The sequence below is a fragment of the Balearica regulorum genome, chromosome 5, assembly GCF_011004875.1.
Source record: "Balearica regulorum gibbericeps isolate bBalReg1 chromosome 5, bBalReg1.pri, whole genome shotgun sequence".
Classification (NCBI taxonomy): Eukaryota; Metazoa; Chordata; class Aves; order Gruiformes; family Gruidae; genus Balearica; species Balearica regulorum.
Genome location: NC_046188.1, coordinates 42,562,372 through 42,588,237, shown reverse-complemented (window position 1 = coordinate 42,588,237; position 25,866 = coordinate 42,562,372). Strand labels below are relative to the sequence as shown.

General features: G+C 44.6%; 2 protein-coding genes across 3 annotated transcripts in view; one reads left to right on the top strand and one right to left on the bottom strand.

The window, feature by feature from the left end:
- Positions 1–392: 392 nt before the first annotated feature.
- CHAC1 (ChaC glutathione specific gamma-glutamylcyclotransferase 1) lies at positions 393–2,865 on the top strand. Its single transcript, XM_075754482.1, has 3 exons — positions 393–721; positions 814–849; positions 1,071–2,865. The coding sequence occupies exons 1-3, from the start codon at positions 458–460 to the stop codon at positions 1,500–1,502; spliced, it is 732 nt and encodes a 243-aa protein (XP_075610597.1). The 5' UTR covers positions 393–457; the 3' UTR covers positions 1,503–2,865.
- Positions 2,866–16,270: 13,405 nt separating this feature from the next.
- Positions 16,271–25,866, bottom strand: part of INO80 (INO80 complex ATPase subunit) — a 73,414-nt gene continuing 63,818 nt past the window's right edge. For both annotated transcript variants that reach the window (XM_075754480.1, XM_075754481.1), the window contains exons 29-36: positions 25,679–25,751; positions 23,880–24,038; positions 22,689–22,791; positions 22,037–22,125; positions 21,149–21,304; positions 19,938–20,097; positions 18,905–19,123; positions 16,271–18,293 (exon numbers count right to left, since the gene is read on the bottom strand). In XM_075754480.1, coding sequence (XP_075610595.1) covers positions 18,076–18,293; positions 18,905–19,123; positions 19,938–20,097; positions 21,149–21,304; positions 22,037–22,125; positions 22,689–22,791; positions 23,880–24,038; positions 25,679–25,751 — 1,177 coding nt within the window. In that variant the 3' untranslated portion in view covers positions 16,271–18,075. The remainder of the gene's footprint in view (positions 18,294–18,904; positions 19,124–19,937; positions 20,098–21,148; positions 21,305–22,036; positions 22,126–22,688; positions 22,792–23,879; positions 24,039–25,678; positions 25,752–25,866) is intronic.

Genomic DNA, 25,866 nt, shown 5'->3' with positions numbered 1-25,866 from the left:
GGATCACGGGCGGGCATCTGGCAGACGCCGCCGCCGCGTTCCCCCGGCAGCTTTCACCGAGCGCTGACAGAACAAGCCGGTCCCTTCACCCCCACCAGGCCCCGGCTCCCACCGCGGGCGCCTCCCGCCCTGCCGCAGCCGCTTCGCCCCGCCAACGGGCCGGGCCGGGGTCTCCTCACGCCGGGCAGCCCCGCCCACGCACCCACGCGCGGGCTGAGGCTAACGGCCCGTCCCGCCTGACGCAACCCGCGCCCCGCTTTGCCCCACGCGCGGCGCGGCGAAACATCCCGCTTTCATTGCATCACCCGGAGCGAGCCACGCCGCCGCGCGCCAATAAGGGGCGGGGGCGGGGCGGGGCAGGCGGGCCCGGCCGGCCTTTAAAGAGCCGCGGCGGCGCGTGCCGCCTCATGAGCGCCTGGCGCCGCATCCCCCAACCGCCCTCAGCGCCAACGCCGCCATGAAGCGCGACCCGCAGCGCCCCGAGGAGTGCCCGGGCCGGCCGGAGCCGCCGCCGCCGTCGACCCCCGTCTCCTCCTCCTCGCCCCCGGGGGAGGCGGAAGGCGCGGAGCTGAAGCTGACGCCGCCGGTATGGATCTTCGGGTACGGCTCGCTGGTGTGGAGGCCGGGCTTCGAGTTCACGTCGCGGAAGGTGGGCTTCATCCGCGGCTACAGCCGCCGCTTCTGGCAGGGAGACACCTTCCACCGCGGCAGCGAGAGGATGGTAAGGGCCGGGGCGGTCGTTGGGAGGGCCGTGGGGCGGCGGTTGACGGGGGCTCGGCTTCTGACGGCTCTCCCCTTGCCTCTCCCTCACAGCCCGGCCGGGTGGTGACGCTGCTGGAGGACTGCGGGGTGAGTACCGGGGCGGGGGGGCCGGCCTGGGTGGTGGTGCCCACCTCAGCAGCGGCCAGCTGATGTCAGCAGCCGAGTGCTCTTCTGCCCTCCTGGGATCGGGGCGGGGGGGAAATGGGGTGTGATCCTCCTCTGCCCTGTAAGGTCGGCTTGCTTTGAAATGTTAATGGACTTTGCTGCAGTTACAGCATCCCATAACCATCTTCCTCTTTCACTTTTAGGCATGCACATGGGGTGTAGCCTATGAAGTTCGTGGGGAACAAATTGCTGCATCGCTACAGTATCTCAACATGCGAGAAGCTGTCCTGGGAGGCTATGTCACCAAGTTGGTGAAGTTCCACCCTCAGGAGAAAGATACAGAAGAACCCATCCTGGCTCTTGTTTACATTGCAACACCCCAGAACCCTTCTTACCTCGGCCCAGCATCTGAAGAAGACATTGCAGCTCAAATCATCGTCTCAAGTGGTTGTGCTGGTCATAACATTGAGTACTTGCTGAGACTGGCAGACTTTATGCGCTACTTTTGTCCTCAAGCAGAGGACAAACATCTCTTCTCCATTGAAGAGGCTCTTATTTCCATCCTTCCATGCCTATACTACACAGAAGAGTCTCTAGAAGAAACTGCAAGTGACCCTCAGAAGTCTAAGAGTTGAAATAGAAAAAATTTTTTGCAGGGTCCCAGTAGGAGGGATGTAAGGGAGGAAGCAATGGGGACAATCTTAACTCTGATAAAATAGGCTGGACTGAGTGAATAAAGGGAGAATTAACAAGTAGTAGGGGAGGGAGGAAGTGGAGTAAAACATGCTTGCCATAGGACTTGCAGTTAGTACCTGTTACACTCCTTACCTGTAGCACCACAATAGCCATCACTGCTTTCCAGGTGGGAGTAGGGATCTTTGCTGGAACTCTGCTCTGTAAGACTTGCTTCTGGGGGTAAACCTGAAGCACTCACTTTCTTTAGAGAAGAAAGGGGCTCATCTATTCTGTGCACTCTTTTTTTTTTTTGCCTTCTTTCAAAACTAGTTGAGCGGGACTTGACTGGGTTTAAGCAGTATATATGTAAGTCTACCTCAGATTGGCAAAAAGCTATTTGTGTGATGGTGGAGTCTCGGGCAGGTTCTGCCAAACAAGACCTTTTTTTTTCCCCCTGCTGCCATGTCCCACCTCTAGTACCTGACACTAAATTTCAGGACTTGTGTGCAATATTAAATGAACCAGCCTCTGTAGGCTCCTGTGGATCCTACTTCCTTATGTTGTGAAGGATCACAGTAATGCACTTATTTTCTAAAATATACTGTATTTATTGTGTGTTGTATTTCCCCTTAGGAGGGGTATCTAAACTACTTGCATGCCACAGTGGTACATAGCCCACACTCAACCTTGCATTTGTGCCTTCTAGTTTTAAAGCAGTTTCTGAGGAGCTAAGCCCGCTTTAATGACAGAAGCTTTTGTCCAAGCTTCAATGACCTTGTGCTGCTACAGACTTAACTGATTATGTAAGAAATGGTCCTGCCTGTGTGGGAAGCCTGTGCTGCCTGCAGGAAAGCTGTCCGGATGCAGCAGTGTTTTAACTAGCCCTGTACTGGATAAACCTCTGTTGCTTCAGAATAACATGGGTTTCTGTAGAAGCATTTGAGGGTTGTAGTTCCATACCGGGGTGTCAGTCTGGTGTGCTTTTATTTGACTGCAAAGGACCATGACTGAGCATACTTGAAAAGCTGAAAAGCCTGCCTTGATTGTGTTAAGCAGGCGCAGTGCTGCAAGCTCAGACTTTTCAGCTTCACCTATTAACAGCATGAAAACACATAGTATTCGGTAAGAAAACTGCTGCAACTGCAGCAAAATAAATAGCTCTTGAGAGCTGACCCCTGGGATATTTGACTCTTCCCAAATACCATGTCTTTTTTAAATAAGAAAAGGGTAGGGACTGTTTGTATTACTGTGGCTTGTATGTATGTGAAATGGTACTGTGCTGTGCCCAGTAATAAAACAAACTGACAAAGTTAGCCTTCTGTACTCTGGTGTTGGTGGTCTTTCATTACTGACTTAAAGTTCAGACTGATCCTTATTTTTAATGGTGGTGGTTGCTGTGCTTTAAAAACAAAGCCTTAGTTGGTAATGCTGCTCTACTTCCTATGGGGATTGTGTTTTTAAAACTAACACCTCACTGCTGAGCAGTTTGCCTCTGCTGGAGGATGCCCATTGACCCTTTCCTTCTGAGAAAAGGGGATTCAGTGATTTCTCTTCCCACTCTTCTTGATCCTGGAGTGCTAGTGCTGACACTAGATACAAGCCAGCCCTCCTGACTGTACAGGGCAGGCACAGAAATTTAATTCTCCCTTGGCAGAGCAAAGGATTTTTGTTCCAAGTGTAACTTGGCATTGCTGTTTCCAAGAAGGAATAGTGGAATGACAAGGGATGGCTGTGGCAGGCAGATCCCCTGTGACTGCAGTGAGGGGGGCAGGTGTTTCTCTCCTGCTTTGTGCGCAGGGCTTGTGTCCAGCTGCCCTTGCTGTTCCTCTAGTTTCCAGCTGCCTCAGCACTAGCCCATCACTTTACCTACCACTGTTACCTGCCTTGAGACTTGAGTGATGAAAACTAATTGAAACAACTGAATTTACCCCTAATTAAAGGCAGGTGCATGTTTGGGGGATAACAGACTAGAGAAAACTCTGCTTTCCCTGTTGGAGTGAGGCTCTCACTCCAGCAGAGCAGCTGGGTCTCCCTGTGGTGGCTGTATCCCCCCAGCTAAAAAATCAAACACTTAAAGAATCAACTTACCTGCAGGGATACACTCCCTTACTAGTACAGGACTGGCGTTAGATACCAAAATATCTCCAGAATAAACAAAACCAACTTCGCACCTTTTAAATTTTCAAAGCTACCACGGACAGGAATTAATAGCAGATACCTGCGTTGCCACCTCCCAGGGAGAGCCCCTTGCGTTGTTCAGCCCATTTAGCCTGGGTTGGCCCCGTGATCCTTCACAGCGCTGGTAGAAGACAAGCAGTGAGTGCTTGTGACCAACCCATGGGCACTAGGAATGTTCCTTCAGCTGCTGTTTCTTCTTCCCTTGAAAAACTAAGTATTTTAAGCATGGATATGCTACTTCACTGAACTACCATTTTCTTCCCAATGAGTGTCTTTGCAGTGGACTTCAAAAAAAAAAAAAAAGACCCCATTTTCTTTTCAGGAGTGCAGAATGTGGCAGCTTGCTGTTGTCATCCTGTCACTACATCTTCAGGTCACTAAGACAATGAGGTATCATGTAATATTTTTCTCCTGAGGCTTTTATTGTGTCTTGTGAGTCTCGGAACTGGTCACGTTTTGGTCAGTTGATGAATTTAAAAGGTTAACATCCCAGATTTGAACTTTGGCCAGGTGAGTGAGGAGAGACGGCACCCTGCAACGCTTGCTATATGCCCAGCCTATGTTTGTACTGCTACTCAAAGACGGGGGACCACGGTGGTTGCCTCTGAAGAACCAAACGTGAGGAAGATAATTGCTGCTTGCAGGAAGTCACACAACCATGGCGCTCGGGAGTGCCAGGCCAAGCATGACACACAAGAACAGTGTCCTACCCAGTACATGTTTCACTATGGGCTTCCTCGCCCCATGTCACGACTTGCCGGCCCAGGCGAAGCAGCTGGCTGTGGGTACAGCTCCAGCTGCTGGCAGCTGTACTGCTGGCCTGGGACAGAGCACTCACCTTGTCGGGGCGGGGAGACAACCACCCTCATTTTCAAAGTGCTGCCAGACATTTCTGGAGATGCTTCCCTCTCTAGTGGCTTCCTCTGCACGTGCGGTTTTTCTCTTCTCTGACTTCCCAATGACAAGCTTGTGCTTATCAGGTCACCTCATGTTATAAACCGGTTGCAATAGAAGCATGTTTACAAGTGCTATCAATCACATACGTTCCAAGTCTAAACCCAGCACAATTCACGTGATTTCAGTCCCTTCTTCAACCTTTTCCATTTTCCTGCCCAGCAGTTCCCACGCAGCCCTGGAACACGGGCCTGAGTCACCATTTCCTTGAATACATTAGGACAGGACCTACCCAGCTGCTTTGCAGCGGCACAGCCAGCTAAATAAAGCAGATGCCAACAGTTAATCCAGCCCTGGCCTTCACATGTATACAGCGCTCCTGAGGGCACATCATAGTCCTTAACAGGGCAGGAGAAAGGGTAACTCAGCAATGGTAAAAGGATTCAGGGAAGACAAAACCAGAAGGAAAAAAAATGTCTGGTTCTTAGGTATCATCTCAGTTTCAAGGTGGAGTGTCGAGAACCGAGGAGACTTCACACAGGTAAATCTCTACCAAGGTGATTCCAGCTTTAGTAAAAATGTAGATTAAATAGAGCAGCACCAAAGTGTAAACTTACCTGTGCATGGTGTGCTTTTCTAGATGAGATGCTGGGTCAGAAAATTAGTGAGCCCAAACTCCTGTTTGGGGTTGATGGCTGTACAGGCTTAGCGAGGTGGTAGGAGAGGACGGTGGCTTAGGAGAGGGGTAGGGAACAGACCCCAGCTGGTTGCGAAGGCAGCCAACAGCTTGGTTGAGTCTATTTGAGGAGAAAGTACATTTGAGCATCCAGAAAGAGTGGCCAGCACAGACTTCGCAGGCTATTGAGGAGCCAGCCTGGGATCTCAGCCCCAGGAGGAGCTGAAGGGAAGAGGCACAGCTCCACACGCGTACCCACAGCCTCGAGACGGTCCCTGGGGCTCCGCCGTGTGCGGCGGGGAGAGGCTGGCAGGCGGCGTGCAAGTCCCGGGGGATGGTGCGTGCTGGATTTAGCAGCTGTTACAGGAGCCGCAGCTGGTTGTATGTAGCACATGTGTTATTCCCTATGCGTCTGCTTGCTGCTGAAGAGACAGGCTGAAACGTGGATTTAATTACCTACAGATGTTTCACAGGCAGAGGAAAAGCAAAAGATAAAAAAAAAAAAACCAAAAAACAAACCAAAAACCAAAAACCCACCAAAATGCTTATCGCTGCTCCTGGGCAGCCTTGGCAGCCATACACCGGCTGAGCGGCCGGTGCAAGCGAGGGCGCAGCTGGTGCGTTTCTGTCAGCCTGCAAAGGCTGGGCTCTGCCAGGCGCTCCCCTCTGCAGTAGAGGCTGGACAGCCCTTCATGCGCACTGTATGCAGAGCGGATGTGGCCAGAAACAACGTCTGGCCTGGTAACAGCCTGTTCTTCTGCTCCTGCTACCAGGAAAGATTGGATGGTGAAGCAGGGGAAAGAAAGAAGGTCTACTGGGTGTACATCAGGACATGTGAGACTGACTTTGAATAAAATATCCAGCACAAAACATGCAGATGTGGTCACCTCTGCCCTTCGATGATTCTCTACGTAACATGCTCTAGGTAGTTCGGTGCCAGACCGATAGCACTGCCAACACGTCCCAAAACCTGGGAGTCAATCTAGTCCTGGAAGTCCTTCGTGAAACTTTAAATCGGGTTATATCACATTCGACTCAATAGCCTCATCCCAACGGCAGAGGGGAGAATGAATGAGCAGCATTTGGATGGGAGATTTTCTCCGAGTCAGACTTCTCGCTTTGGCACTGCCGGTTTTCACAACGTGGCACATACTTCAGTAGCACCAGATCCAAAGGGTTTTTCAGAACTCAAGGAGAGATGCAACATAACAAAGTGTGGTCCCAGTGCATGAGCAGGCAGTGATGTGCCACCGGCAGGCAGCCTAGCTCAGCACAGCGTGGTTCCCTGCGCACGGGAGGAACAGGAGGGGATTTTAAAAAAAACAGATTTACAGTCAGGCTATGGAAAAACTACACTTGCAGCAAAACCAGCAGCGGCTCAGGGGACTTTGGAATTTCCAACACTAAGTAGTTGCCTCAGTTTAAGTGAAAAAACTCCCTAATTTATATGCTGTATTAAAGTTATGAGAGAATCCCTGTACGGCTTTGAAAGAACCTTGGGCCCGGGAGGGGAAGGTAGAAGGAAGTGGGCACTCTGGGCAGCACTGGGGAAGCTCCACATGCTTTGTTTACAAACCCTGTATGCTTTTTGTTTGGCTTTTGGATGCGTTTTATTCTTTCCCAATTCCCTTTTCATCTCATCGTAGTGCCAGCCACGCTGATGAGTGTTTATGCTTGCGAATTCCTGAAGCACAGCCAGTACCTTGAACTCCAGAGAATGAGACTGAAATAACGCAAAAGGTCAGGGAAGTTCAGTGAGGTGCTGTTTTCCTAGCTGGGGACACCACACCGTTCCCAGACCACGCTGGGCTGCTCTGGGGACACAAGAACAAAGGCTCCTCTCCTACGTCCTCCTGTTTACACTGCTTTTTGCCTCCCTCACCTCACTGCTTTAACAGGACTCATTTCCATGAAGCTTCAATGAAAACCACCAGGGATCAGTTTGGCCTAAGCCTGACAACTGAAGAGACATCTGATTGATAGCTACTGGCACTTAAAGCTCCTGTCACCAAAGGACAGAGGAAGTTTTCATCCCAACTGCTCGAGCCCCGCTGGCTCACGCGGCAGGAGCGAGCTCCAGAGCGCCGCTTCATCCGCATCCTGGTTTCAGCTGCGAGAGGGTTAATTTTCTTCATAGTAGCTGGTATGGGGCTGTGTTTTGGAGTTGTGCTGGAAACAGTGTTGATAATATAGAGATGTTTTTGTTATATAGAGATGTTTTTGTTACTGCTGAGCAGTGCTTACACAGAGCCAAGGACTTTTTTCTGCTTCTCACACCACCATGCCAAGAAGCAGGCTGGGGGTGCACAAGGACTCGGGAGGGGACACAGCTGGACAGCTGACCCCACCTGACCAAAGGGACATTCCATACCGTATGATGTCATGCTCAGAATATAAGGGGCTGGGGGAGGAGAAAGGAAGGGGAGCAGTGACGTTCGGAGCAATGGCATTTGTCTTCCCAAGTTACCCGTGATGCAGCCCTGCTGTCCTGGAGATGGCTGAACACCTGCCTGCCCATGGGAAGTGGGGAATGAATTCCTTGTCTTGCTTTGCTTGTGCACGGCTTTTGCTTTACCTATTAAACTGTCTTTATCTCAATCCACAAGTTTTCTCACTTTCACTCTTCCGATTCTCTCCCCCATCCTGCCGGGAGGGATTGAGCGAGCGGCTGCGTGGTGCTCAGCTGCCGGCTGGGGCAAAACCACGACACTCCACAAGCAGGTATTGGCTATTGCGGCTCCCGGAAATCTGTAAGCACTTCGCCTGCGGGAAGACAAGTCAGAGGATGACTTTTGGAGAGGAGAGGTTTCATTCAACCTTGCCAGTTAGCAAGTCTTGTCCTTCAGAAACATGACGAACGCGCGCCTGGGCTGACTGGGCACATGCCGGTGGACTGTGCCGTGCAAGTAGACAGCATGCAGAGCAGCTGCAGACGGCCTCCGGCACATCGGGCACACCACCCCCCGCTCTGCACGAAGCCGTTGCTCACACTTCCAGCTGCAGGTTTCTGCAGACTGAGGGGTTCGGTAGCACGTGCACGACATGACGTGCTCATGTGCACGGCGCCGCATCTCCCCATTCACAGGTGAAGGGAGGCTAACGTGAGCACTGGGTTTCACTACCTTATGGCCTCAGCAATCTGCTTTGCCTTGAACTGGAGCTACGGACCGAGCAACACCAGAAGCACAGACAACATTGAAGTCATTGCACAGACTCGCATCCAACCCACTTACAGCAATCATAACCTCATCTACAAACACACCGCCTCGGGGACAACTGCAGCCAGCTTGCTGATATTAAACTCTGTCGACACAAAGCATATGTGACATTTGAAAACATTTGGAAAACAAACTAAAAAAGCAGCCTTTTATCCCCTCCTTGTCTAGACCACACCAGCCTTTCCAAACTGCAAGTCGGCACCAATGAAGCGCGTGATGCCGGGGGAGGGAGGGAGCAGGCGCTGCCCTGGTCCCCGGAGAAGAGCGAGGAAACGCAGGGGCTGCCCGTGGATGTGTTTACGTTACCTCTGCTCACCCCGTGGGCACCTCGCGCCGGAGCAGCGCTGGTGTGCGGGCTTTCACGTGTCACCACAACCGCCAGCACCGCAAGTGACCTCCCAGGACTGCGGCTGACGCATTGCTGAGCAGCTGGAGGTGCGCAGGGGTGGGAGATACTGTTACAGACAACTGGGGTCAGCAGCTTTGTCCTCAGGATGCTTCTACAGACATCACGGGCTGAAATCTCTCGCTTGTTTTTGTTTTCCAGTGAAGTGCCCATTTCTTTAAGCAAAATTGAGCCAAAAGTATATTTCAAACAGCTAGCAGATTTTTAAATTATACATAAATTAATTTTAGATTATACATACATTCATCCTTTTGGTCTGCTTTATAGGAGTTGTTTTTCTCCAAGACGTTTCTCTCCATGAACACACAATCCCATTTTTAGAGAGGCGAAAAGAGCAGGAATGCCCATCGCCCCGTGGCTGTGATAGATGCTGCTTTTCCTCTTCCCTTTGACAGCAACTGTCAAGAGACTCGATTACCTCTGGATCTGTTAGGCAGGAGCCAGATGACACCGTGTCTCTTGTTGCTGCACAGCGCAGTCAATTCTGGCAGCAGACTACATATATATCGACTCTATTCCTGGAAATATATCCTATAATTTGGGGGCAGATGGGTTCAGAACGGAGGATAAAAAAGTACCTGTAGGACTAGCCTCATTCAGAATAAATATCCAGTATTTTTTTCCCAGAGGATTCCTGCCTCATTTCACTTGATGGGAAGATGCTAAAAATGAGCAGCAGTTCAATCCCTTTTTCTCCTGTATGGGCCTATATTTCTTTATGCACACCTTGCTCCAAATGCAGGGGGACCAATTCCCATTTTGACTTTTCTCTGGAAAATCACTGTAGCAACCTTTGCAAATCACTGTGGCACCTTTGCAAACTTTAATTCCTCTTCACAAGACCTCCGTGGTATCATTTCCGTTGTACAGATGGGGAACTGAGACATCAAGAACGTGATGTCAAAGGCGTACAGTGACTTTGAATGCACAGTGTGAAACATTGAGGGATGACGTTTTTCAGAGTACTCGGAACTGTACGTTAGGTATTCAGAGATACCACGTCGGAAAGAAGATGATAACGTGTGCTCATGGAGTCAGCACTAGATCCTGATGCAAACATGCGAGAGTCATCCAAAATCTTCATGGATACCCTTATGTTTACCATTGCCCAATGAGGAGCTGTGTGGTTGCAAGTTTAGTAATTTGCTCTCAGTATTCTTAAGCCTTCAGGTACCTAAGCTTGCGTAATATTTGTTTGCCAACTAAAACTTAAGCTCAGCAGAGAAACATTTTTATATAGCTTGGGGTGGTTTTGCTTTATACACGTCACTCAAAGTTGTTGCAGTCCCTCAAGCTTTTTTAGCTAACAGCTGAGGCTCACAGCTGCTGGCAGTTCCAAACTTCTCACATGTGTTTATTCCTGTAACATCTCAGACATGAGACCTGGTTTAAATTAAAAATTTAAACACCATTATTTTTCTCATTTGCTATCAATTATATCGCTGCAAGGAAGAGCTGGGCTTCTCTAATCTGTCTGCGAATATTCTACCGAACCAGCTCTCACTCTTAGTTACTTGATTCCAGACAGACACAATGATACATAGCTAAGGACAGCAAACCGCAGTGTAACCGAATTACATGAATTACACAAATTACACAATATATACCTCTGATTGCATGTGCTAATAGCAAGTTATCAAAGCCGGGGAAGTAAGCGTCCTTCTGCAAAGCTCATGATGGTGTGTTTCAAACCCATATAAATCACTTGGGGCTACAGCAGCCCGTAAAAGAAATTGTCACCACTTCCAGCCCCAAATCAAGACCATGTTTAAAACCCTCCTTGTGCATTACAGATTCAGCATCACAACGTCTGTAAGTTTTCAACTAGTCAATAGGAATTGAGCTGAGTGACAAATTACTAAAAAAACGAGGCAGCAATTATTTTTTCGTGCTAACCAGATTAAATATATAGCTCACAGTAAAATTCTGACTACAAGTTAGATACAGTAACTTCTTCCAAACTCTGAGCATGACAGAGAATGATGAAAGACCGCAGTCACCTGGACAAACAGACATCATGAAGCTGAATTACTGTTTCAGGAGCACTTGAAATCCAGAGATTGAAATTTACCGTTACGCATCTTTCGAGCTATTTCAAGATCCATTTCAAAGAAATACCATAGGACTATGGCTGTAAATGAGATTAAATCAAAGAAAAATCTGGATTAAATGTCAAGAAAAGAGAGGTGTGTGGGAATGCAGGAGTTGTGCACAAAAGCATTCATGTCAACTCCATGGAAGGAGCAGGAGCAACAAGAAGTAACAAGACGTGGAAGAGCCCTCACATCAGCACCTGCCAGGTGCATGGAGTGACCAAAAGAAAAAAAAGGGGGGTTTGGATGTTAGTTTTCAAGATTTCCTAAAAGTTCACATAGTCTGAACATCCCTTCTGTTTCCTCTGCTTGCAAAGGAAAACCCTGGAGCTGTGTCACAGGCAACGAAGCGTCATTCCAGGGTGTGTCCGGGCAGCGTGCCATTGTGTTTACTGGGCAGCAGCACGTTCTGCTGATCAGCGCGTAGCTAATTGCAGTCACGTGCCAAAAGCTTAATGTAGTTTAAAAAAAAAAAAAAAAAAGCAACATTCGGCCCACTATGTGTGAAATTTGCTGACTCTTCCATTCTTAAAAGAACCCCAGCAACCTTCTATAGGCAGAGTGAAATACGGACAGGCGCTCCGGGCACTGACAATTAAGACTGACTGTGGGGAGGGTAAGGGCTACCCAAGGCGACCGCTTCAAAGACGCTTCTGTGAGAAAGTTAGATGGGTTTTAGAGTGGCTTTGATACAAGTTTAGGCTCATCTATGGAGAAAAGTTACTTGAATTAAAGAATGATGTGACTTGAGAGAATAGTCGTTTCCAATTAATGCGAACGTTCTTTCTCCGCAAACAGCCTGCCTAGGAGGGGAGTCACTCGGGAACATCGTGCAGAAAACCACTTGTCCGCACTGTAGTTGTAAAATTCTGAAATTCACTCACTAGCCTGAATACAAATGAGAATTTCTATGTTTAAACTTCACCATAACATCAGGGGGAACTGTAACACCAGACTTTCAAAGAAACCTGAAAGACAGACAACATCTTATCAGAGTATGGAGAGAGGGCTCCACCTGTGATTTATTCCTTCCCAGAGGAAGGCCCAGGAGGGAAGTTAAGATGTAGGGATACATCGGAGGAACTGCAAAAACAGATGAGAGATGAGATAAGCAGCAACTGCTGCTTCTAGTAGGATAGCATTTGTTAAATACATCTTGAGAAGAAAGCCACTGGTGTCTTGTTATGAATAAGAAAATTTGAATAAATTTAACAAATGGTCCGATCCTACATATCGGTTTTGTGTGACAGTCCAAACCAGTAGTAAATTTCCAAACGGGTTCTAATCTCTGAGAAACAACAAGAGTTTTTCTTGGTTTTGAAAAAGTCGGTGAAGGTTTATTCAGGGTAACAGTGCCCACAAACTACACATATGCTTAGCTTTATCTTAATTCACAGTTCTCGTAACACTGAGATGCAAGGCTAGGAGGGTCACACGTTTCAAAATTAAATAGAAACATTTCTCCTGCCAACTGAAAGCCCTGAAGACCACACATGGGTCTTGAGAAGAGTTGGGTAAGGCTAAGGAGCAGGGAGGAAGAAACCAGGTGCTTGCAAATAAATGTCACAGAGACGATGGGGATAGATACTGTAATCCCTGGATGCTTGGAAGCTCACATCACACTTGGCTGCATCGTACGTAACAGGACCAGCAATACTGTCGAAGAAGGACGAGACAGTCCACGAGGAAACTCAAGAAGGCACGAAAGTGGTGTTTCAATGTTTTCTTCCCCTACCTCATTCTATCAGTGATGCTCATCACCTAAGTAAGGAAGGAGTCATCGTTCCATACCTGAGCACTGAAACACTTCCTCATGCCTGGGATGCAAACAAATTCCCTCATATGCCCCTAAGAAGAACAGTTTGTAAATAAAGTTTGGTACAAAATGCCTGGAAGACCCTTTAGCTTTGGAGTAACTTCACTTTCCTGAGGGAAGAGGCAGGAGCTAAGAGGAGGGTGAAGCTGAAGGAAACCCAGCTCATCGTACCATGCACTTCTCTGTTTCGTGTTTGTTCCAGGGTTTTCAGGGGAGGAAATGCTAATCTGAGTGCTACAAGAAAGACGTGTTTATAATACCGACCTGCTGGTTGAATCTGAGAGCTGGACCATCTCTATCATCCTAATATCGATGCTCCTGAGAGAAAGGATGATTTGCCCCTTCCCCTCTCTCCTTCACCGCTATGCAGCTGGTGCAGGCTGCAAATCAAAAAAAATAATTCATAATTCAGTGAGTGCTTAAACCTAGGAGCATAAGGTGTGATTACCTTCAGTGCATCTGTCTGGGTTATACCTCACATGCAAGCAGCACCCCTTTGGGTAGTGAGCTACAAGTTGTTTTTTCTGTCCACTTGAGCAGAAATTTCCAAGGGACAGCATGGAGCGCATCACCACCCCTTCGTGAGCAGGAAGGGGAGCACAAGACACGCCTGTAAGGCTCCCTCAGAGTTACAATGTGTGTTTCAGACAGAATAGTCAATGAAAAGGAAAGACAGAGGCTGAAGTGAGGAGCTGAGGAGCCTGTAAGTGTACCTGGGAGCAGATGCAGATCAGCTCCACGGAGAGCAGAAGATCGGGACCGGCAGCGCAGTGGTCACAGGGCAGCATTTCCCAAATTACATTGATCCACATCCTGCCCCCAAGGGATTTTATCAATTGTGCTCTTCCTCCTCCCAACTGCAACTCAGCTGTTCCTGAGCTACAGTAGTGCAGATCCCTGTTCCTTCTGCACAGAACTTTTCCCACTGAGCTCTGTGTGCCTCCCCCACTGGGAAATGCTGCTGAAGGAAATACTTTGGGAATATGGGAATAAAGCAAGATCCAGCCCCTCGGCACACAGGCGGCTTTCCACAAACGGAACACGAGACAGCAAGGAGCAGATACACTGTGGTGGGGAAAGCATGCAACAGAAAAGGGAAAAGGCACGAAGTAACACTACATTTGGACAGTGCAGTATTAAATATCCTGAACTTAAGAATTAAAGCAGTTCTAGGTGAAAACCCTCCTGCAGTTAACTAACCCGTTTAACTCTTTGCAGAATAGGAAGAGGAGATCCACTGGCTGATGAGGACAACAGGCTTGACCCGTGATAGAAAATGGCTTGCAGGCTAATCTAAATCAAGGGTAGATTAACTAAGTGGCCTTCAATTGATCACAAAATAATTAAAAACAGAAGTTAGAAGAATTCCAGAGACACCATGCAGCCAAGGAACCAAACAACTTTTAAGAAGCAGTAAGAGGTTGTTTGGAACGGACTGCACAGTGACTGTGCAGCTAAATAGGAGAATTTCTGAGGACAGTGTGATGCAAGTCCCTGGCTGATATACATGATTTTGAAGAGGAGTTGAAAGGATACCGGAGTGCTCTATTTTTATAACGAAACAATCCTACATGTTGGCTTCCACAACCTGTCTGTAGTGAGCAAGGAGAAGTTCTTCTCTTGCTCCTTTGATGCATCATTTGACTTCTGTTTTTTGTTGTTTTTTTTTTCCCCTCAGCTATTTTGCCTGGTTTTGCCATTCTCTCAAATTGCTGACAATTAACAACATCCAGAGAGAAGATGTAGAGCAAACTGCATTGGTGCTCATCAGGTTGCATTTTATCAGTGGTCTGGTTGGCATGTCCTGGCCACACACTTAAGGGTTAAATTCAGCATTAGAGGTCAGAAGGAAATCCCTTTCTCCTGTCTCCAACTACCCTGCAATAGTTTTTGAGAGAAGGTAATTGTTTCCATCACCCTTGCTTTCTCCCAAAGGAATATTACAGTTGCAGTTTTGGTCTTTAAGACTTAATTTGGTCACTGCTTGGAAAGATTTGGTTGACCACGTGTGGCAGTGGGAAGAACGGGGGTTCAGGGGACCCTGCTGAACTAGACATCCCTTGTAGGCTAAACTGCAAAAATGTGTTTGAAGGTGGGACATGACAGCACCTTTTAGTCCTAACTTCCCATATGACCTAAGAAAATTATCATCTTTCAATGTCTTTAACAATAGTATTAATCAGTGAACAGCTTTGTAATAATTGGTGAGTAAAGATATAAATGCTACAATCAAATAGCATAAGGAATACACAGCGTTCCCAACACCCCCCCGAAACATACTGGCATCTATTTCACTATTCCAGCTTAGATCCCAAGCTCAACTGATTCAATATTCTGGTTCTGCCATTGGCAAATACCTTGATCCTTCAAAGGGAAGTGCCTTTCTCTGCCACTGACCCGTAAGACAAGTGCACAACACGCAGTGAAAAGATGCTGAGACTGAAACTTCAGAGTTTCAGTGGGCATGTCCGTTCTATTAACTTCCACAGAAGCATCCTCCCAGAGTGTTGATCACAAAACTAACTCCACTTCCCTAAAAAAAAGATCAGTCTTTCTAGCACTACTTACTTCCCCAAATCAAGACATTCAAGCAGCCATCACCTGAACTCTTCCCAATTCCTTGATTAACATCACAGGATCTCAATCTTTCTATGATGCATAATACATCAAAGTAACTTTTTACAAAAATTGAGCTGGATACGATCTAGCAGTTTGTTTACTGCTACATTAGACCTTCCTGAATTTGTTAGCCTGACGCAAGTTTCACAAGCAGACAGGCTACCTCTACTTTTGCCACAACTTCTGATGTCATTCCGTATTTCTTTTGAAGATTAAATGACTTTAAAAATATTTTTATATTACCAGTTTTAAAAATATCAATAATTTAATATAAAAGTATAGCATGCAACAGTACATATTATATTTTTGCAATCTTTTCAAGTTGCAAATTGTTTTTTTCTCTCCACTTTGGATTCTATCAAATTGACAGAACCAACTGCTTGAAAAATCAAGACTGTGCACAAAAAAGTTCTTCAACTTGCACTGAAAAACAAAACAAAACAAAAACAAAACAAAAAAAAACAAAACAAAAAAAGAAAAACTGTACAGAATGATGTCCCAAAATGATCGACTGTGTTGAATTCAACCATCATAGCTCGGGTACTATGTAACTGTGCATATTACACTTGCCGCTTTTTCCTTGTGATCTGCTGCATACCTATTCCAAAGTAATTACCAGATAATCAGTGAATACAGACATGTGCTAAGTGTACAGTTCTAACTGAAAAAGGTTACAAAGGTGATAACTCAGAAGAGTGTAGACACTCTAGAGCATTATAGTGAGCAGCATGTGTGTCTAGATGCACTTCCAGATGCAGACCCTCCATGTTCTCTTCCCTAATCTTCTCATTCATACAGCTATATGCATAAAAAACACAAAGACGCTGATTTACATAAAATTATCTCACTCCATTTTATTTAAGATTTTCTTCTCCAGTTAGTAAAAGAAAGATGTGTCTCTCTTTATACATATGTACAAGTTCAGTTATAAAAATAGACAGCACATTCAAAGAGAAAAAAAGGCTTGGCATTTGTCTGATTCCCTCTAAATATCATATATACATGTGAATAAGAGGGGAAGGGGGAAGTCTTCATGAGTTAATTAAACACCACCTCCCCCTCAATTATCCCCTGCAAATCTGTTTAAAAATCAATCTAACTAAGCTCAGTTCTGCTATTTTCAGGTGTGCAAATTAGAGGCAGAGCCAACAGGAAGCACTCGCTCCACACTGAAGGACGCCAGGCAAAGGATTTGGGGTTGGAAAAAAAAATTATAATAATAAAAAAAGTCATCTTCCGCTGTCACAGCCCAGACCTGCAACTCAACTCGCTTCTCTCTCAAGGGATGAAAGTGCCCCGGCAGAACAGCCTTTTAATTCAATGTGTCAGACAGAAGAACTGCCCCACACCTAAATCTCAGTGCAATGCAGACAACGCTTACAGCAAAGCAAGGGGCTACGGGGGAAGGGGGGTTGTGCATTGAGAATGGGGAAGGAGCAACCAGAGAATGTGAACACAGATGGGCACTGGCAGCGCTGCCTTCTATCAGCCTTACGGGACACGGCTACTGGTACCCACACACTGCAGTGAACTCAACCAAGCCAGTACGTGTGACGATCACAAAGATGAAGGGAAAACACACTGGAAGAACAGTCAATGGATGGCTGGGATACGAGACAATTTTTTTCCCAGGACTTGCTGGAAGGGGGAATGGCACAGTTCTCTCAGGACTGTTTCTCGTTGCTCCCCTCGCAGCACTGCAAACTGCAGAACCACACTCTGCTACGGCACAGTGAGAGGAGCAGCAGCAAACTCTTCCTCGGCACTTCAGCTTTCCCTCTTGAGATTTGTGCAAACAGAGCCTTACTTTGTTTCTAAGCTTTTAAGCGTTCTGCACACCTCAAAACTGAGAGAAATCATTCTGAACACAGCGAATGTGCTGATGAGAACTCTGAAATGCAATCCAAACCACTGGCTTGTGGTTTCTTCCACTGGGTGAAGCAGAAGCAGTGCTGCTGCTCTCACTGGGCCTGACAGTTCTCTCTGTGTTCTGTGGCTCTGAACCTGTTGCTGACAGATGGTGCTGAAAAGAGTCCATTCCCTGGAAACCACCCGAGACCCCTTCCTTTCCATTTCAAGTCTTTAGAGAACCCAGAGGCACCACACTAGAAGAATCCAAGATTTTTTTTGATCATACAACATCTTCAGCTTAGCCCCAACTACCCCCGCACCTACACTGACCAGCTGCCAGTACAGAAATGTCTTCTGACTCTACAGATACTCCTGGGGTTCAGATACTGATGTCATAGGATAAAACTAACGCTGGGTTCCACCTCAAGCTACAAGAGAGAAAGTATATTGGTGTGACTTCAAACACACACAGCTGCAGGATATTGCATGGAGTAGCTGGATGCTTTCTTGGGAATCTTTGTCAGATGAGTCAACAAAACACAAGCTGACACTCTCCCAGTTACCCCAGCCTCCCCTCCTTCTCGCAGTGTCTGCAAAGATAGTTTTTTGGAATACACATAATCAAAGTGCTCACATAAACCACCCACTCCCATTGTGCTTTGATTTCCTTTTCACACACGTGCTGGACAGCAACAAGGCGTTTGCTTGCATGCCTTCAACTGGCAGGGTGGTCTACTCTGAAAGCCGACACAGTTCAGACAAGCTTTGGGGGTTCAAAATTACTACCGACCACCTGAGGTGTGGGCACCTTTGCTTTGCTTCCGAACTGGAGTTTCTGCTATGAGACTGCTGGTCAGGTTTAAGCTTTTGGGGGTCCCACAAACACTGTTTCCTTTGCTCAAAGGGGAGCTCAAGGGAGAAGAGGCGCTTGAAGGTCCAAAATCTGCAAGTCCAGAAGGCCGAAGAATTGCTGTTTGTAGAGGGCTACTTGAAGACATGCCTAGCAACGAAAAAGAGAATCAAATTCCACGTGAGCATGTTATTCCACTTGTGGCTCTTCATCAACAAACAATATACTAACAACCACTCCTAGGACCACCTTGTACTCATGATTTATGACAGTTTAATGAAGAGGGATGTCTTTAAGATAAATCTTGCAGTTATACCCTGGGCCATCTTCAGCTGATATAAAGCTGAAGTTCCATCACCATCAATTTAGAAGATTTTGGAACCTGATCCTGTGACTTCAACGTGGCAGCAATGCAGGAAAGCTGCAGACATACACATGGGATAAACAACACCATCTGATTTGTCTGAACACCAAAATAAAAAACAAGAGGAAAAATATTTGGTATGGATAATTCAAAGGGCAGATGAAACTTCTGCAGGACTAGCCTCTCAAGGTCATCTGCGTGCGGTAAAACTGGCTATCCTCTTACACCACTACCATGTCACGTTGTATATTGCCTGGATCTCAGAATATAACGGAGAAGCAATACCAAGAATGCATCATTTTTTATGAATTTTTTGACAGGCTGTAAACAACAATCACCCAAACTCATGTGGTCAGTTCTGCCCTGGGTAGCCTGTTGCCTCCCCTTCCCCACATACCTTTAGAGACATTGTACCCGTACGCTGCGTATGCTGCTGCTGAGGCTGCTGCTGCCCCTGCTTTGGCACCTGCCATTGCAGCTGCGCTTCCCGCTATTGATTTCCGGCTTCTGCCTTTCCCAGTGCCACCTTTGGATCCACTGCCTGAACCTTTAGGACGACCTCGGCTTCGACCTGACTGGCCTCTCCCAGTGAGAGGTGTATCTTGCATTGAGACACCTTAACGAAAAAAGGAAGTTAAAACAATAAATGCTACAGTATTTCAGGTGACTCACAAATGAATACAGTATCAGAACTACCTCCCGTTTACATTAATACTGTTCCTATTAACTGATAACTTTTCATTTACATTAATACGGACACTCAGCAATGATCCCATGAAAAGAAATTATGTATACAAAACTTCACTCTTCATTAGCCACATCTTATTAACTCCAACTACTTGTTATTATTATGAATCCAGTCCACAAATAGGTGGAGGATTCTAGGTTCTACTTCAGGATGAAGCATTTTCTTACTTGAAGATAGATATGAAGTTTCTTCAGTTTGCTATTTCTCGCGAAGAGAAAAACTTGTTAAGAACTATGGCTCTACTTATTTCAGTGTAGAAAACTATGCTAATTAAAAACATTTGCCATTATTTTAAAATTACAGGTGCTCCAATCCCCCATTGGAAATAGACAACTGATTAGCCCACCAGCAAATTCAAGGAAAAGCTTAGAGATTAATAGTTCTGTGGTTGTCTGTAATTTGGTACTATGCACATAACAGAAGGTGAGCCCTCTATAACCCAGGAACAAAGGACAGAACTTTTAAGAGTAACTAACACAGAGGAGAGGAAAGTATGGTGAATGATGGACTATAAACAGATCTCCTACCAAATCAAAAGTAATTTCTCAATGAAAAGACAATTTTTCCCCAAATCTTGTCAACCATGCATATACTCTGGTTAAAACGCAGAAAATGCATCACCTAGCTACACAAAGTCAACGTTTAATAAATGTCAGTAGTAAGTCAAGGCAGGAGTACTGACCATTCATGGTATCTGAAACTGAGCCAGTAATGGAAGCAGGAGAGTTTGTCGCCCTTGACTGAGGTGCTGATGAAGCTGGATCATCCACAATCACAAGCATATCACTGCTGCTCTCATCAGGAGGGATAGAGCCCATATGTAATTCACTGCTAATGGATATCTAAACGTGACAGAGGACAAAGGCATTAGCTTCTCGGGTTAGGAAGGGAAGGGTACAAATGTAGTAAGATCTTTAAAAGACATACAATGACAAGTAATTAATTGGTACTACTTCTGTTTTCTCTCATTTTCTCTACGTGAGACTAGCAGCATGATCCATGAGCTGCCTAATCGCACCACACCCTCTATTTACATGCTGCGCAGCAGTAAAGACCTCCAGGAGCTACTTAATTTCAATTCATGAAAATAGATGGTAAGTTAAGAAGTAGGAGACTAATGGCCTCAGCAGAGATTTAAGAAAACTGCTGTTCAACTGTGCATCTTTAACTACAAGAGAGAAAACGATAGGATTCTTAACCTACTACTACTGCTAATAAAATCTTGGTCAATAAGGGAACAATACAACATAGGAAACTTAATCAATACGGTATAGAACAAAATATATCTGCTGCCAAAATCAGTTTGCAATTCTTTACCAAAAGATGAAGGAAAATAAGATGTCTGCCACTGAGAACTTAAAATTGAAATTCCAGAGGAAAAAAACACACTAATTCAGAATCAGAAGCAAGGAAGGAAGCAGAGGAGATGTAGATGAGACTAGCGAGGACTACTTACAAAGAAACTGAACATCAAGGAGCTATTTGAGGGATACTGATTGGTTCAGGAGCAGAAAGAGAGTATTCTTGCTATGGAAGGTATTGGTAAAGAAGGCGGCACACGGTTATAAATGTGGGCATGACTAAGGCAGGAAAAAGGAAGAAGTGGGACTGGAAAAATTTCAGGGGCTGAAAGAGAGTCAGGGCATGAAGTCACTGTAAGAAAAGGGAGGCAGAGAGCAAATGAAGAGGGGAATAATGGAATGCCAAATGGCTTATTAGCAGCTGTTATGTTTTCAATAAATTATTTTCATTTCCATGGTTCACCTTTAAGACATCTCACTTCCCCACATACTCGAAGTTCTACCCTAGCTAAGATAAGAGAAACCAAGAATCCTACAGGACATAAGGCCACAATTGAAATAGAGCACAGTTTAAAGCACCAGTGGGTCTTACCTCACTGAAAGGGCTGGGCATGGCAGAGTCTACACTAATGAAGGAGTCATCCCCATCAGCAGACAGGTTGGAGTTATCAGCTGAGGGAACAAATGGGATCACAAGATTCATGCCCTCCTTCTTTCTCTTCCCATCCAATTCATCTTCCTTCTTCTTCTGAAATAAATAAAACAATACCAGGAATGAAGAAGACAGTAAAACAGAAGAAAGGGAATAAGCAACCCAAAATCTCAATATTTAATGCAGTATTATAATTCAAGGAATGCCATGTCCAGAATTTCCCAAAACAAGTTTCTGAAGGACACAGTAACAGATCTCTTAAAGGCTCCTTCTTTAGATTTAGGTAGCGTTTGGAGTTTTTTTTCCTTCCTAAAATAGCTGGAATGACAGAGAATTACTCTTACAGAATTACTTTGATTTCCATTACCTTTTGGAATGAGCTTGAAATTCTTTACCATTACACAAAATTCCAATTAATTAATACAAAGCCTCCCTGTCTCAAAACCTCAGAATTTTCATGACCTCGTTTTAATGATCTTTTTTAAGCAAACTCATCTTCCCTTGTTCCACAAAAGCCACGCAGCTATATGGGTTTTATCTGTGTTGTCTGCAAACTACTGGTGATCTACAGGGTTGTTTGGGTATGCAGTACTTCCTTGTTTTACAAGTTGCTAATGATATTAAAATACAGATAACTATGCATTACGTATTTCATAATATCCCTCTTCTGTGTAAGGAAGTGCCACAGATTGATATTCAATGGTGACGGGAAGAAGGTTTTATTTATTAGATTGCCTTTGCTTAAAATGTGTCCACACCACGTAACAGTGAGCCTGAAGCTCTTCTGGCTCCATCACTGACAGAGGCAACCTCTTTGCATCAAAATACCTTTTCAGCGTATTTTTCCCTTTTACGTTTACGTTCCTTCACACGATTTGTTTCTTCTTGCTGTCGCTTCTCTTCTTGACGCTGACGCACTGTTGGAAAAGAAATACAAAGTTGTCACCACTGGAAAGGCATTTCATACCCTGCTATGAATCTTCCAAGAAATCCTAGTTCTAACAGAACTGTGAAGAAAAGTCAGCTGTATTAAAACTAGAACACATTGGAACCACTACTGTATTAAAACTATTTGTATCCAAATTACTAAAAAGTCTTAGAGTGAAATTCTTCTTTCAAACAACATAAAAGCATATACCTCCAATACAGTTTCAAAAGTATCATGAAATATAACATTTTTACTAATACTTCTCTTGTTGTGACCTACATAATTCTTGTTAAAGCTTTGTCATTCAGGAACAATGTAATGATCCTGAATGAGTGCCAATAAAAACTTTATCACAGCATCACGTCTCTCTTGCACAACGTCATCTTTCAGCTCAACAGTGATATGAAACCAACTTGTACTAACGAGAGTTGGCAACACAGAAAGAGCCAGGAAACAGAAGTTGTTATCAGCAATACATGTGTTTGTAGAGATAAAAACACAGATTTCATAAGCTAATGAAGTGGAAGATGGGGAAAATGCTGCACCACATACATTTCTTTTCTAGTTCCTCATCATCCAGCAGAAGGCTGACCACCTCTTTTGGCTTCAATGTGTCAGGTTTGAAATTGCCACCTGAAATCACCATTCGTTGGATCTAGAAGGAAAAAACCAAGAGAGGAAAAAAAAGGAAAAATTACTCAAAGCAGTCATAAACCATTCTCACTACCCTTTTCACTGAAAGTCAGCCAAAAAAAGATGCCAGTGCATCTGTGTAAGTCAGAATTGACTCAACTTCTCTATCATACCAAAGTTAGTAGCAAAATTTCAGGGAAGATTTATTAAGAGTATAAAATCAGTCAGTGCCTCAGTTGAAGCAACTCACTCAACCTGTATTACTGCAACTGTATTAAAAAAACCCAACAACCCAAGAAAAAAAAAAAAAAAAAAAAAAGTTGTAACCTAGCAAAAGAGAACAAGCTTTAGCAGAAGCCAATTTTGATGATTTGGATTACCAGCAAAAAGACTACACTTTATTTTTAGGTTGATATCAGGTGACTCTAGTGCAGTGTCCTAAAGAAAATGGATGACTTTCAGCAAGGGAAACTTGGATGCATTCAGCTGGAGATGCTTCAGCTGCTGCAGCACCATGATCAGCATCTCATTACAACAAAAGCTAAAAGAAACCCCAAATACACAAAACATCTGAATGGTGTATATAATATACCTACTGCTGTCAAAGAAAGTCAATCTGCTTAATTTGTTTCTTGCCAATAAAGTGTCATTAGGTTTAAAGTTTCTAATACACTGCTTGACGCTGCAGGACACTGAGCTCTTCTGGCAACTCTCATACCTCAAATAATTTTCACTTGATTACCTTCCAAATTTCTTTTTTTAAAAAAATCAGCTGTGATATAACAGTGTAACATGAGAGGAATCAGTAGCCCTGACACAGCAAAGACAGAAGCTCTAGTCTTAAAGAAGGCTGAGTAGTTTCATTACGTCATAAGAAATAGTTTTCATGAAGTCATAGTGTAAGTAATTAGCTTCTTCCTAGTTCATATAATACAGCTGTAATGCTGCTGTGTTAGGGACACAAATTTGTTTATTTGAACAAAGACATTCCCTTTTGGCTTCTCTTCTGTCTCCCTGCAGATACATTTTCTGTTTCTTTACTCATTTTGATACGTGTTTTCTGATGCTGTTTCTGTAACTTCCTGTTCCAGATGATTTCTTTATTCCTACCTCACTCTTTTCCTTAGCCCTTTGTAAGATGCGCTCCTCAATGGTGCCTTTACATATCAACCGGTACACAGTGACTTGTTTTGTTTGACCCAGCCTGTGTGCCCGGTCCATTGCTTGCTGGTCTACTGTTGGGTTCCAATCACTGTCATAGAAAATTACCTGCAAAAAGAACACCAGAACAGAAGAGATTAAATAAAACCATACATTTAGAGCACCTGGTGATTAAACAAACAAAAATCCAATATACTGATGAAAATAACAGTTCTGCTCTACACTCCACAGAACTACTGCCCTAGCTTTGCCCAGTCCTACGAAGTTTTTTCCATTGCATTTCAGATGAATTCAAACTAACTGACACTGTGAATGTTTCGACTTCCACGGAATGTCTTTAGTTAATCTTCTTCAATAAATCTGCTTCAAAGGCACAAAATTCCTAAGTTTGGCACCACAGTAAATCACTGTCATGTAATTAATTATAGGCTAACCACATCATGAACCCATTTTAGTGTTACTTAAGAAGAAAAAGCCTATCCAATTAGAATTTCACACAAAAAGTAATACTCTTTTTTTTTTCTTTCAAGTCTGGATAAAGTCTAGTCCAGTCTAACACTTCTAGTGCTTTTACTACAAAAAATCTGAAATGCCACATTACATTCATATTGCCCTATCATTCCAACAGTACTTTAAGCACAGTAAGCATACAAAACAAAAACATTAAAAAAAGTTTTAAAAGCAAAACAAAGTATTCAGAAAGTTACAAAAACACAGAACTAAAAATGCTCATGCAAGGAGCCTGCCTGCATTTCCATCTGTTTATTTCCTCTGTTGAAACAACTTCAATCGAGAGAACTTTTCAACCCTGAAAATCCCGCAGGTACTTGCTTTCTTCTGATTTCTTTTAAGTGACAGCAAGATATGGTGGGGTATTTAAAAAAACCCCAAAACTATGTCATATTTTTGATTGCGAGATCTTTGGGTTTGTGTGGCTAAGGATTACAGTTGGTCTTGGGGTCAAATCTGCATGAACACAAGGTATTGGGTTAGAAGCACAAGAATAGCTGTTATTGAAGAGATAAATGGTACATGTAGGTCAGTATTCCTTCCCTAGTGATGAGTGGCAGCTGCTCCAGAGGGCAAATCTTTGCAATTCACTTAAATCAGGATGCCTTTACACCTTGGGTGAGTAAGGGGGAAACAATTTATCCTTCCTGACTAGCTGATATTCAACTACAAATGACTTTGTACTTTTAGAGGCACTGCTTCATTCTTCTGCGGACAGAAAAAGGGTAACTGATACCTGTTCTACTGATTCCTTTGCAGCTGAACCTTAAGAGCAAACAGTCATACATGAAACAGCACACTGTATGAAAGTGCCATTTGCATCTGTATAGCTCTTCAGCCATCCAACTCCTTTCTAGACTCTGGTACTAAAGTATGTGGGGAGAAGGAAGATATTTCCAATTGCAACAAAAACTGTGTACCAAGTGTTCAATATTCTACAACTTGATCATTAAGATAATACGATATTGTAAATATAAGCAAAGTAAAAAAGGTTATGCAATTTCATTACGTGAATGGCAGTACTAAAAATATTGATCAGCATGGCTAAGAGTGCCAACTTTCACACAGAAAGACAAATTTTCCAATTTTGAGGCTGGGAGTCAGGAGACGAGCAGCTTGGGAAAAACGGTGGTTGGAGGCATATATAAGGCAGGAAAAACAAAGAAGTACTTATACTGAAAATTAAACATCAGTAAGCTGATTTTCTATTCTGTATTACTTTACCAAACATCACCTACCGTATCTGCAGCTGTAAGGTTAATGCCCAGGCCTCCAGCTCTTGTGCTTAACAGGAACACAAAAATATCATTTCTGCAGAGGAAAGATATTAAAAACTCCTTATTTTGTGCACAGTGAACAAGGACTAACCATAAAACTACATTTTTTTTATCCATATAAAGTGATCAGGGACATTTCTATTATTTGA

Excerpts from the sequence above, each read along its gene's own strand:
- CHAC1 (XM_075754482.1), top strand. The coding sequence starts at position 458 with ATGAAGCGCGACCCGCAGCGCCCCGAGGAGTGCCCGGGCCGGCCGGAG. Across the intron at positions 722-813 it reads ACCGCGGCAGCGAGAGGATG|CCCGGCCGGGTGGTGACGCT; the intron begins GTAAGGGCCGGG and ends TCTCCCTCACAG. Across the intron at positions 850-1,070 it reads CGCTGCTGGAGGACTGCGGG|GCATGCACATGGGGTGTAGC; the intron begins GTGAGTACCGGG and ends TTTCACTTTTAG.